Source organism: Canis lupus, chromosome 5 (assembly GCF_048164855.1).
Source record: "Canis lupus baileyi chromosome 5, mCanLup2.hap1, whole genome shotgun sequence".
In the NCBI taxonomy this organism is placed as follows: Eukaryota; Metazoa; Chordata; class Mammalia; order Carnivora; family Canidae; genus Canis; species Canis lupus.
In genome coordinates this window covers 21171828-21185922 of record NC_132842.1, presented here as the reverse complement: position 1 = coordinate 21185922, position 14095 = coordinate 21171828, and the positions used below count along the sequence as shown (strand labels likewise).

The window sequence follows — 14095 nt, the reverse complement described above, 5'->3', positions numbered from 1 at the left end:
ATGTATGTACTTTTTAGGGAAATTCAGTATCATTTTTATTCCTGACTGGTATCCCAGTAAAAAAATACCTACAAGTCAATTCCCAAAAATTTCTCTGCTAAGAATTAAATGATGTGTGTGTGTGTGTGTGTGTGTGTGTGTGTTTGTTTTCATGGCACAAGTTTGATGCACTAAATCCTTCTTGTTCTCCCCCTCATTTTGCCATTGTCTTCTCACTAACTAGACAAGAAGTCCCCGTGGAATAGTTGATTTTTCTCTCTTGCTATTTCTCTCCCGGGACATACCATACAAGATTGAGTGGAAAAGTAAAGTAAAGGTCTAGATAATTCAGGCAAAAACTGGTTAATGACAACTGAGTGTGTGTTTTCCAACTTTGGGCCTTAATTACCCACTTTGGTTGTCAAAGTTGAAAAATTACTGAACTGAGACCAGATCTTTAATACAAATATTGCTTTTCTGAACAGAGAGAATGTACTTCCTCCTGGTTTTCCCGTTGTCTTTGATGGGTTCAGTCTCCCTTTGAGTTCTTCTTTCTTATTATCCTGACAACTCCTCTCTCCCTTTTCTTCCCCATCCTTTGTATTATTGATGCCAGATGAATGTCAGCACCTTTATAGCACCACGCTCTCAACATAAGACTCAGGAGGCACACAAGGAACACACGTCATCATTCTGTGATAAGCATGTCAGTTAAACCCTGATGGGTGCTTATTCCTATTTGTCTTGAGAAGTAATTCTGTTTTTCAAAATACAGCTAAATTGCATCATGAAGCAGAATTGTAGAGTTAACTTTACATAGGCTATAATATACTTCGGCTGGCCTTCTAGGATCCCTAGCCAGGGCTCTGCATATCAGAATCACCAGGCTGAGGGACTGGAAACAGATTTGAGGCCATTGTGAGGTCTGATTCCAAAGCAAGGGCAGAGAATTCTCTATCTCACACTCTTGAGCTGGGGGGCCAGAAAATCCATAAGACAAAGTTAAAAACCATGATAGAAAGGTCAAGTTCATGCTTAGTATGTTTCATACCCAAAATTGGAATAATAGTGCTCAATAGTTCTTTCAAAGGATTGAAGATAAGAAAAACTAAATAAAAACTTTGTCAGAGGTGATCGATGGTGGCCACTGGGTAGACCAGACCTCACTCACTCCAATGCCTCGCTCCCCTCGCTTCCTCTGCAACCATGTCTGACAAACCGGGCATGTCTGAGATTAAGAAGTTCAATAAGTCAAAATTAAAGGAGACAGAAACACAAGAGAAAAATTCACTGCTTTCAAGAGAGACAACTGAACAGGAGAAGCAAGCAGGCAAATCATAATGCAGTGTGTGCTGCCAATGTGCACTGTCCATTCCACAAGCGTCGCCTTCTTATTTTACTTTGTTTAGCTGTTTAACTTTGGAAGAGGCAAAGAGGTTGGATCAAAGAATTGAGAACTACTGACAGGGACCACCACACCTGCCTCTCATGTCTGCCTGTCTCGGGAGCAGGGAAGGAAAAGAACTTGCATGTTGGTGAAGGAAGAAGCTGGGTGGGATGACCCTGAACTCCAGAGTTAAAACCAAGCTTGTCGCAGGTGTCCTGCAGGCTGTAAAATGCAGTGTAGTGAGAGTGCCATTTTTTTTGTTCAAATGATTTTAATTACTGGAAGGCTCAATTTTTTAAAATATGCAAATAAAAAGTTTTATTTTTATTTTTTTGGAGATTTCATTTATTTATTCATGAGAGACATAGAGATAGGCAGAGACATAGGCAGAAGGAGAAGCAGACTCCCTGCAGGGAGCCCAATGTGGGACTTGATCCCAGGACTCAGGATCATGACCTGAGCCAAAGGCAGATGTTCAACCACTGAGCTACCGAGGAACTTCCCCAGTTATGCTTTCAAATAGGTCCATCCCTCTCACACAAATACTGTTCGTGACAGGGTATAAAAGTTCAGCATCAGGCACAGCTCCCTGCCTGGGAGCCTTCCAGCCTTTTCCATCCTATTTTTTTTTTAAAGATTTTATTTACTTATGTGAGAGAGAGGGCGGGGGGGGGGGGGGGCGGGCAGAGATACAGGCAGAGAGAAGAGAAGCCAGTTCCTTGCAGGGAGCCTGCAGGACTCAATCCCAGGACTCCAGGAACACGCCCTAGGCCTAAGGCAGGTGCTCAAGCACTGAGCCACCCAGGTGTCCCTCCATCCTATTTTTCTACTATCATCAGACAATACCTACTTTAGACCTTCCTGGCTCTCCTATCTCTTAGCTTCCACTCCTGCTCCCAGCTGATGCTTCGTGTCCTCAGTTCTCTGTCCTGACAATCCAGTTAGACACCCTTCTCTGGCCTGAACCTCACTCAGCACTACCTTTCAGTCAATAACTTATTATTTTCTGGGAACACCATAAGCACTTACAACTAAGGGTAAGAAATGTTCCTGTTATTAAATAAAACTTGAGAAGATTTATACCTACCTCACCGGGTAGTTGAATCAGATAGCACTCCCTATATATCTGCTTTAATTCCAGACTTAAAATATTACTTTACAGTTTGTTTAGATCTTCTAAAATAAAAAGAACCATGCAGCGAACATAAGGCTTTTATATGACTTGCAGATGGCTTGGGACACATGGTAAAACACCGATGTATTCCTGTAAATGTTTTCCTTCTTTCTAAGGTGAAGGGGAAACATTGGGTCACTTCATTTTGTTACAGGTGAAACAGGGTCAGTGGAAGTCTGCTAATATTAGGGTAGAAATTTAGAGCCTTATAGGGTATAAATATAGAATTATGGTTAAGTCTATAAAATTTGCCAAATTCAAACTAAGAAATTTGAGACCAAAGGATTTAGAACAAATTTATGACCATGGAACCACATGGATTTATTTTGACAAGAGCCAAATAATTATTTGAAAATTAGAATAACACTCCTTAAACATGTAAAACATAACCAATGCTATCTAAATGAGGCCTAAAAATAACTGTTAGAACTATTTAGAACTTAGATAAGTTTGATTTCTGTTCCACACCACAATTTGTATTTCTCTTGAAACATTTTGCTCTTATTATAGAACAAAGGATATATCCCAATATTATAAATGTATAATTCGAGTCAGAAAAAGCATAACAGAGCCTTGGCAGGATACTAATTTACCCAACGGCCAGAATACTTTTTTCTTATTTTCTCCTTTGTACAAAGTAGAATATATAATATATTCGTTAATTCAAATATGGGAGAGACTAACAGATTTAGAGAACGTATTTTAAGTGACGTTCTTTCACTTTTAAGTACTTGTAAGTTATCTAAATAAGTAACGTTAAGATGAAATTATCCTTTTTTTCATACTAAAGATTTTTCTATATATTATGAACAGTGTAAGTGGAGAAAATAATTTTTCCTCTCAGTTAAGAGACTATTCCCTCTAAGTTCCTGTTTTACTATACATTTACATAGCATGCCCTTCTTTCACAAAGTTACCCCTTTTGGTTCAATTACGTCAATGTCAAATGAATGAAGTAGCATTATTTCCAGAGTCAATCAGGTTTTGCTGTATCTAAAAGCTTACGATGCGTTGGGAAATTTTATTTTCCAAAGGAATGCCAGAAGTTTCACATTTTATACTGATATCTATAAGCCTATGTGTCAAGATTCAATCAAGGAAGCCAAGCTCCTATGAGTATCATAGGATAAGATAGTTATTTTAAGAATAAGGCTGGACACAAATGTGCAGAATCTGGTTGCTGGTGTGCATCTACTCTGAAGCACTGGTGCAAGATGGGAGTTTGCCAAGGAATCTAGGAAGCCAGGCTGGTCCAGATTCTGGGGTGGGGCCATGAGGGAGGCTCCTGGAGAGGTCCACTTCCACATTCAGAGGAAGGCTGTTGCCTCTGCGTCTGCTGGATCATGTGGGGGTGACTACATGTTCAGAGAGAGGGGGAGGACAAGCTGGAATTGGCCACAGCTCTCAGACTGCCTTCCAGCATGCGAACCCACAGAATGAGGTAACTGCTACTTTCCACCTTCCAAATTTAACATGAATTTCTCTTTTGCACCACAAATTCGGAAAGGTACAGGAAGAGGATGCTGGGATATGTAGTTCAGTTTCATCTTATTGCTGCAATACAAACCACCACAGTCACATGACTCCATTTGGTTTACAGAACATTATGTGAAGGGGGTACAAAATCTGGGGGGAGGTGGGCAAATGCACAGCATACACAGCTCATGTTTATGAGCAGGACATGATTTGGAAGGAGAGACCACATGGCCCATTCAACAGTGCAAGGTGCCATTCCATAAAGCATCAGAATAAATGCTACTGCCAAAAAAAGTGAAAACGCTGAAAAACGCTGTCTTTAAAAAGCATGTTTTTCATACCAGTTTCGTTTCCTACTCCCTACTTCCATTCTCTTAATAGCTTTAAGAATTCTATGCGAGGGGTGGGGGGGAAGAAAAGGGCTACACTATGCAGAGAGATCTGAATAGCTTGTCTGATTTCATTCATTAGAATGAAAGAATTCATCAACTTTTATGATTTCAGAATGACCTTCACTATATCACATTTGCAGAACATAGGCTCTGTGAGTAAATGTGAACCCATTTTGTTGAAAGAACAATGTCTTTTCTGAATTTGAACCTTTTCACTGGTATCCAAGAGAAACAGACTAAGAATCGAGTAAACTGCATTGAAATTTGTTCTATTTACCAGATGGGTAATTTCCAAGGCTTTTCCCTTCTTACAAGTACCTTGAGAGAGAGGCACATCCTTTGAGAGAGAGAAGCAGGAGAGAAAAGATCAGTCTGAATGATAATGAGTCTTGCCAGGAGAGACCTTTACCTTATTTCAATGGGACAGATAGCTTTTTGATGTCAGTTTATAACTCCCATTAGCTATGATAGGAATTATAGGTTTATCAAGAGAAGAATATACCCCTATGGATTAGGTAGCAAAGGTCTCCCTCTTTGAGCTTCATTATTATTACAAAAACCTCATTCATACAAGGCTAATGGGAAGTAGACACACGCTTCAGAGAAAGGATCTCATGGGATGAAGTACCACTCAGCTAGTTTCTAATTCATGCTCTTACGGAAAGAGAAAGATTGTTGCTGTGTTTTCATGTAAATTGGTCCCTCTTCTACTATTCATCACCACCACCCTCTAATGCCATCTTCTCCCACCCTGGGAGAGCACACTGACGTGGTCCTGTCATGGACTTAGGAAAGCCCCCTAGACCCACCAGATACAGCATGTCTGTCCTGAGCCATACGGATTATTCTCTGTCCCTAAGAACATCAGCCCCAAAGATATATTTGTAGATCAAATCCTTGGAGCATAATGACCTCCTGGATGTTTCAATATTTGGAGAACTCTTTGACAGAGTCAATAAGTCTTAGTATTATACTTTATTTGGATTGGGGAATTGGTTGACATTATTTATCACAATGTGGAAAGCAGTTTGGGAGCATTTCCAAATGACACTCAGGAGAATCAAAATGAGTTCTTCTCTTTGGGGCCCTGAAGGGAGAGTTCAAAGTTACCAGGTCTTATGTAACCACAGTTCCAGGCACCTTGTGAGGAGTGAAGGTAGTGGAATACTAGAAGGTTTTACCAAGCAAAACTGTTTCTTTCTTTTTTTTTTTTTTCCTTCCTTCAATCTCAAAGTAAATGTCTGGTTTAAGTGATGGACAGTAATAGCAAAGAGGGATCAGCTGGAGAGCACATATCAGGGAGATAGTCAGAACTCACAGAATTAATTGTGAGCAAAGAGGCCTGAAACACCTGTACATAAAAAGAAAAACAAATATATGATTATTGGTGCAAAGATGCTAGCCTGTCTGACAGAGGGTTTTACTAACTGGTCTATTAACTGTTGCATCTGGCTGTGCACTGTGCTCTGTTCTCCCTGGCTTTTTTTTTTTTTTAAACCTCCTTTATATTTTTGAGTCCGTTCTTTATAAGGCCATCAAAATAAAGGCACCTGATTTTAACAAATGATAGCCATAGCTTGGGTTTGGGGGAAATCTCCTGGGTTTCTCTCTGAGCATGCATTCTCCGTCAAGAAAAAGCTATTTCCAAAGGTCAGAGAGGAGATGCATATTTATGTTACATGCATTCATGTGTGTCTATAACCATATAAATACTATAAATATATTTTATGGGAAGACAGGGATTATCTTCTACTTAGCATTTTCCATTTTAGTAGCTTTCCCTTTTACTAGTTGAATACTCATTGTATTCTTTATTGGGGCTACATTCAACTTAATTCTCTTTGCAGACATAAAGCTAGCAGGGGCTACAACAGGTCATCAGAGCTGTGTCTTTTTTCCTTATTCTTTTCAAATTAATACCACTCATGTTGAGCCTTAGGTGAGCTTCTTACAGTTCTACTCTCCATAGAGATAGAGACTAGTTGTAGGTCATAATTATAAACAATCTATCTTAAAGGCCTTGATTATGCAAGGTATTGAAAGAGGACTCCAGCTATCTCCATACTGACCTCAGTCTGTACTCTCTGATTAAGTTTTTCTTTCCAGCTTCTCTCTCAATGTTGGCAGGCAAAGCATCCGTGATGGGAAGCAAAACTACCCCCTTAAGCAATAGGCACTACCCTGAGCTAGCAAAGCCCCCACGTGATGAATCCTGACCTTCACTGCCCCCTTGCAAGTACCCACTGACCTTTGTCCCACATTCTCCTTATATAAACCTGGAAGTATTTTTGGCACTTTGGAGACAGTCTTTGAGATGCTGGTCTGCTGACTTCTCAGGGCTGGCCTCACCGAAATGAGTTTCTCTTTTGTTTCACACCCAAATCATCTCTTTGCCTTTGGATTTTGTCAGCAGCGAGTGGCTGACCCTGGTCTGTTTGGGACCTCCAGAGCCACGTGCTTCTGCCCTCCTGTACTCCGGCGACAGTACCATCTCCTCTTCAATTTACTAAGTAATTTTTTTGTTTGCTTTTGTCTTTAAGACTAATTTTGAACAATCTTTCTAATTCTTCTTTAAATTCTCCACCTCCTCATTTAGTCAGGAAACAGAATCCAAATCATCGCTTTAAAATGGGTCAGAATAGGATTCAGTCGAATATTAAAAACAGTCATCCCTACAGTGACCTTAAGGATGCATCTATTTCATTACAGAAATAATTCTTTTGAGTAGTCTAGAGCCCTAGGTGCAAATTGACAGTCTACACTCTGAACCTAAGCTTTTTTTAAAAAAAATTTTTTAGGTTCTATTACTTTTTCTATAAAAGTTGAATTTTAATGCATTCCAGTAGCACCTATACTCTCCTAATCACAGTAAGGTTCAACTCTCTCTGTTTTCTTATATCCCATCTAATTCACAGACTTGTGTTAATTGCCTTCCAGCCTCTGAATCTCTGATATTCAATATTGCTACAATATTGACCCATGCTTCATTTGTGGTGCTCCATGAACATTCATAATTTTTTTTAACTTGTACATACCAGCCAGCCATTTTCCTTCCTAAACATTTTTTCTCTCTGTACTAGTCTTCTCAGGCTCCTGTCACAAAATACTACAGGCTGGGTAGTTTAAACAATAGTTACTTATATTCTCATGGTTGTAGAGTCCATGACTAAGATGCCAACAAATTCAGTTTCTAGTAAGGGCTCTCTTTCTGGCTTACAGATGACCATCTTTTTACTACGTCCTCACAGGGACTTTCATTTGTGTTTCTGAAGAGAAAGAACCCTCTGGTCCTTCTTCCTTTTCTTGTAACACCACAAGTTCCATTGGTCTAGGACCCTGCCCTTGTGATTTGTCTTAACCTTAATTGCCTCCTTCAAGCTCAATCTCCGAATACAGTCACATTTGGGGTTAGGGTTTCAACATATAAATTATGAGGGAACGCAATTCAGTTCATAACATTATCTACGTAATTTTGAGACTATTGTCTTTGTGCCACTATCTAAGTCATAGACAAATGTGCAAATAAAGACTCTTGCCTGGATTACTATGACCAAAACATGCCCTTGAACCATGTGGACAAAGAGGCAACATTTGTATAACAAAAGAAATACTAAAAGATAAATTAACATAGGACTTCATTTTAGATTTTTATGTTTACTCTATGGCTAACCACTAGAATAGTTTAAATTATTGTTGAGCAAATAGACATCCCAACCTCTTCCTATTGTGGGTAGAATGTGAGACCATTGAGTTTGCATGACAATGAAATATTAGCAGCCATGATTTAAGTATAGATTTGAAACATGTTCATGAGAGGGGCTTACTTCTCACATTTTAGCCACTGCCATGAGAACATGTTGGCCCAAAGAGCGTAAGAGATGTGTGGAGCAGACGGGCTCTTCCTGCATCTTGGAGCCAACTTGATCCAGCTTGGATCAACCAAACCCCATGGAACCTTACTGTCCATAAGAATTACATAAATTATAATTATGTGCCATTGAATTTGGAGGGGTCTTTTTTGGGGCAGGTTGTAAGAACTAATATAGATAGCAGCATCCTCAAGGGGGGTCCTTTGTAAAAAATATTTGTAATAGAGGTAGAGGTTGTGGGGGATGAAGAAATTACTATAAAAGACCAGATGAATAGTGACAAAACCTTCTGAGAAAATGGTCTTTATTACATAGCAGTACAACTTTGATTAGAGTCACCAGCAATAACCTAGAAAATAGAAATTATACAGAATAAACTCTTCTCATTAAGTGAGATTTTCAGACAATAATCTTGAGTTTGGGGACAATTAGTTATCAGAAATAGCCAACTAAATACATTATCTAATATATAAAACAGACCCTCTCATTTTGGTTGGCAAAATTACTTTTCTCCAATAGTGTTATAAGAAGATTTTTCTTCTCTTTCTGTATATTGGGACATCACATCAGCAAAGAGAAAGGAAAAGTGTGACCTTTCCTCCAATTACATATTCTTATTTCTCCTGAAAATTTAAAACTCAAGATGAAATGAAGAGATCTAACTTGAGAGCCATATAAAACACTATGAGCATACAAATAGACAACAGAATTTATACAAAGTACTTTTGTGGTACTCTATAAAGTATAAATAAGGTTCTAGACCCTTTTTCATCTTTCTCTGAAAAGATCCAGGGAACCATGGATTTATTCATCATGGTGTCAGAGTTGGTGACTTTAATGGATAATGAAAAGTTGCCATAAACCTTGAAGCAAAACATTCTGTGTCTCTCATAAGTAAATAAAACCTTGAAAAAAATAAGAAAAAATTCAAACCATGAAGAGTAACCAGTACTATTAACAGGGAACTTGAAACTAAAGTAGGAGAGAACAGTAATTTTTTTTAAAGATTTTATTTATTCATGAGAGACAGAGAGAGAGAGAGAGGCAGAGACACAGGCAGAGGGAGAAGCAGGCTCCATGCAGGGAGCCTGATGTGGGACTCGATCCTGGGTCTCCAGGATCACACCCTGAGCCAAAGGCAGGCACCAAACTGCTGAGCCACCCAGGGATCCCCGAGAACAGTAATTTTCTTAAGGGAGTTTTCATGGTATACGACTCAAACCCAAGACACCAAAAAGGCCTGCAAATGTGGTTGCAGAATCACCAGTCAATGTCTAAAATGCAAGAGATGTCATGGTGTCTTTTGAGAGATGGTTCAACTGAAAATAAGAATTTTACCATAATCCTGGGAGAATGTTTTAAAACATGGGGAAATAATGCAGAAACTATAAGTCAGAAAGACTAATAGTGGACTCCTGCAAAACTGTAGAACTATTTGACAGATGGTATGTGAGAACTTAAAAGAGAAAACAATTATTACTAGGGTCAGAAGCTGTGATGATAGAAGTCATTTTATGCTTTTAAAAATACCATCTTTCATGAAATGGAAGAAATCATTGATTATGAAGAACATCATGATTTTATACAACATTAAGAAAGAAAAACATTACCACTTGAACAATGGCATGCCATCTATTCTAAGATTCATGTCCATTTCAGATATATTTAAATGTGAAATAGATGTACATCCCAGAGTGGGAGAAATATGATGTCACTGTTTCTTTTCCAGGTGATCATTTCTTGGAGGCTGCAAGTGGAACAAAGAAAGGCTAGAGTAGGGACAAGGGAATTTCTCCTTCTTGTTTTGCTTCCTCTTTCCTGTTTCATTTCCAATTCTTTTCATCAACATTCTGCCAATGCAATTTCTTTATCCTGGATCAGCATTTTGTTCTAGTAGCAGCAATTGTTTACAGTATGCAGGTGTACAGCATTCTCATAACTAGCACCATTGCCCTCTCTCAGAGCTGTCAGCACCAGCCATGTAAAACTCACTTCTCAGATGTCTTTGTGTCAGCTCTATTGGGCTCCCCTCTAAGATATCTGTTTACAGTAATCTAATTGTGTCTCTCTTTTTCTCCCAGCCCTAGGGGTGGTAGCTGATCCTACAGCTCCTACTCAATGATACCTAAGTGGTCAATATTTGCCTGTTCCATTAGCCAGTACCTAGTTAACAATAATATATCTTAAATTATTTAAAATAATTCATGTGGCTTCTGTCTAGTGATTAGATCCTGACTGATACAAAATGTATACATGCATACAGAAGGAAAGAAAGAAATGAAAAGAAAGAGAGAGAAATAAATGGATACATTGTTGACCTGGATAAAGAATTCTGGTAGGTTATAGAGAGGGAGCCTTATATGTTGATTTAGTTTATAGGTCACCACACTGAACAAAATTATAATACTGGAGCAGCTATAAAATAGGGAGAATCTTTTCTTAAAGCAGCCTCTGCTGACCAAAAACAGGGTGAGTTTTTGAGTAATGTACATAACTACTCATGGGCAATAAGTTGAGTATAATTACTTCCACATTATGTTAAATGTCTATTACAAAATAGCTACTTGGAAAAAATCATTACAGCACCTACTGTATGTATGTATATATACCTGCTTTATTATTCTCATACAAACCTGTGACTCTGAAGTCTAGAATGAAGATGACCATTATTCCAGCATGGACCCCACTTGGATGACTCTCCAATATAGCTTTCAATAAAAAAATCACTAATTATGCTAGAAGACAGATGTAATATGAAGAAAATAGAAAGGGAACAGACCCATAGGTGATGGGAAATACACTTTAAAATACAACTATGATTAAAACATTCAAGTACATATAAGAAAAGCTGGACATTTTCAAAGGGTATATGAAATATATAAAAAGGAATAATATGGAAATCTTAGATCTGAAAAACACGATTGAAATCAAGAATCATATTTAGTAATTGGATTTAATAGCGTATTAGATGCAGAAGGAAGAGTTAGTGAATTGGAAGATAGGTCAGTGAAATGAATCCAGATTGCAGCCTAGAAAGAAGGAAGGAAGGAAATATAAAAAAGAAAAAAGAAACATAGGTCTCATATTAGATAAAGATAATGATTTAACATGTGTATAAACGGAATCCTAGAAGGAAATAGGAATGGAACATAAGAAATTCTGGAAAGAATACTGGCCAAAATTTTCTCAAAACCATGAAAGCTATCATGCTACAGAATCAAGAAGGTCTACAAAATCAAAACAAGTAAAAAAGAAAATTGTAGACACATCAGGTCACATCAGGTCAAAATTATACCTTCAACTCAAGGAAGGAAGGAAGACGGCAGGAAGGGAGGAAGGAAGGAAGAAAAGGAAATCTTAAAAAGAGCCAGAAGTTTTTGACAAAGGAACTAAGGCAATGCAATGGAGAAAAGACAGTCTTTTCAACAAATGGTGATGAGTGATTTGGAATATCCATACACAAAAGAAAAAAACACAGACCTTACATCCTTCAGAAAAATTCACTTGACATGGATCATAGCCTTACATGTAAAATGCAAAACTACAAAACTCCTAAAAATCAACGGGAGAAAATCTAGATGACCTTGGGTATGAGATGAATTTTTAGATATAATACCAAAAACACAATCCACGAAAGAAATAAGCTGGACTTAAAAACTTGTGCTCTGTAAAAGACACTGCTTAAAGATAAAGTAAGGCACAGATTGAGAGAAATCTGCAGAAGACATACCTGATAAAGGACTATTATCCCAAAAATATGAAGAACCTTATGAACAATAAGAAAACAAACAAGCCAAATAAAAATGTGAAGACCTGAACAGATACCTCACCAAAGAAGATATACAGATAGCAAGTAAGCATATGAAAATATGTGCTACATCATATGTCATCTGGGAATCACAAATTAAAACAACGAGATACCACTATACACCTGTGAGAATGGCCAAAATCCAGAACGCCCACAACACCAAATGCTGACAGGGATTTGAAGCAACAGCTCTCATTCACCGCTGGTGGCAAAGCCAAGAGGTACAGCTACTTTGGAAGATGGCTTGGCCATTTTTTTTTTTAAGATTTTGTTTTTATTTGAGAGAGAGGGAAGGAGCACAAGCAGGCAGAGTGGCAGAGAGAGAGGGAAAAGCAGGCTCCCCACTGAGCAGGTTCGAACCCAGGACCCCAGGATCATGACCTGAGCCGATGGCAGATGCTTAACTGACTGAGCCACAGGAGCCCCAGCAATTTCTTATAAAACTAACCATGGTAATTATTTATAACTACCTGTATGCAACCACATGAATATATCTCGCAGACATGAATGAAAGAAATGAGACACAAAAGAGTAACAGCTGCAGGATTCCATTTATATCAAGTTCAAAAACAGGGAATATAAATTTATAACGATGGAAACTATAACAGTGGTTACTTTGGGGCTCTAATGACTGGGAGAAAACACAGAGACAGTCTGGGGGTGCTAATGTTCTATATCGTGATTTGGGTAGTGGTGATGTTTTGTAAAATTTATTGAGCTGCATACATAGGATCCACATACTTTTATGCACTTATATTAGCGTCATATGGCTGAAATCATTCTGAAAGTGCTTGATGCTATACAATTTGTGGTTTATATTATCACTGTTTTGTTTTTGGACACATTAAGTAATTTTAACTTTAGGAAGATCAAAAAATTACATAGGGAAGAAAGGAAATGTGTCTACCGTTAACAATAATACAGTCACAGGAAGTTAAAACAAACTAACATCAAATACTGATCTAAGCAAATTGAAGTGTTTGTGTGTCGGTTTGGGGCACTTGTGTGTGTGTGTGTGTGTGTGTATCTTTTAATGATACACAAGCCTTTGCAACTATAGAGTTAAATACCAGAAGATACTGCCCCAAGAATTATAATCTCTGCTTCACTGAGAGTAGAGAAGGATGTGATAGAGGAGGGATTGACTAACATTTACTGGAAAGGACCACATGCTAAATATTTTAGCCTGTGTAGACCATATGGTCTCTAATACAACTATTCACCTCCTTCCTTCTAGTAGTAGTGAAAACTAGTGGTAGTAGCAGCAGAAAGCTACCTTGGACAATATGGAAACAAGTGGGCATAGACTCTGGGTTCCAATAAAACTACATTTTACAAAAATAGCTGGTGGAAGGTGTTTTGCTGACCCCTGGGAGAAGAGGACTAATTTTCACTACAATCACAATATTATTTAATGATTAAGCTTCATGTTCCCTTGAGGATAAAGCTATTTCAAAGAAAAAAATCACATCATTAGCAGGTTCTTGATAACCTTTATAGTGGTAGTCTTCAAATATTTTTCTCTGCTAGTCCTTAAAATTATCTTGAAAAATCTATGTATCCTTGGCACATTTTTTAATGGTCATCTAAAAATCTTGACAAATCAAGACAAATGCTGCCTAATCTCACTTCTATGTGGAGGGAGTGGCATTACCTTTAGAGGCTATTGAGGTTTGGGAGACTTAGAAGCAGAGAGGGACAATATTCCTTCTTATTATTTCATTTTCCAGAGACTTCTTCCTCTCTCTCCTTCCTGCACTTCCTCCAGCTGTGACTGAGGTCCCAGTCTAATATGGCTCACTACCAGTCCTCCTGTATCTAAAAAACATGAACTCATAAAAGCAGTGAGTAGAATGGCATCTGCAGGGGCTGGGAGAAAGGGGGAAATTAGAGTTGCTGAGTATAAAGCTTCAGTTCTGTGAGATGAGGAGTTCTAGACATGTGCTATACACCACTGTACCCACAGTTAGCCACACACTTAAAAATCTGTTTAGAGGGTATCTATCACGG

The 14095-nt window shown here is 38.3% G+C and overlaps 1 protein-coding gene across 1 annotated transcript; it reads left to right on the top strand.

Annotated features, from left to right (window-relative positions):
* Positions 1–847: 847 nt before the first annotated feature.
* LOC140632900 (thymosin beta-4, Y-chromosomal-like) lies at positions 848–1657 on the top strand. The gene has a single exon (XM_072825084.1). It carries the CDS (start codon positions 1186–1188, stop codon positions 1318–1320), a length of 135 nt encoding a protein of 44 aa, XP_072681185.1. The 5' UTR covers positions 848–1185; the 3' UTR covers positions 1321–1657.
* The last annotated feature ends 12438 nt before the right edge of the window (positions 1658–14095 follow it).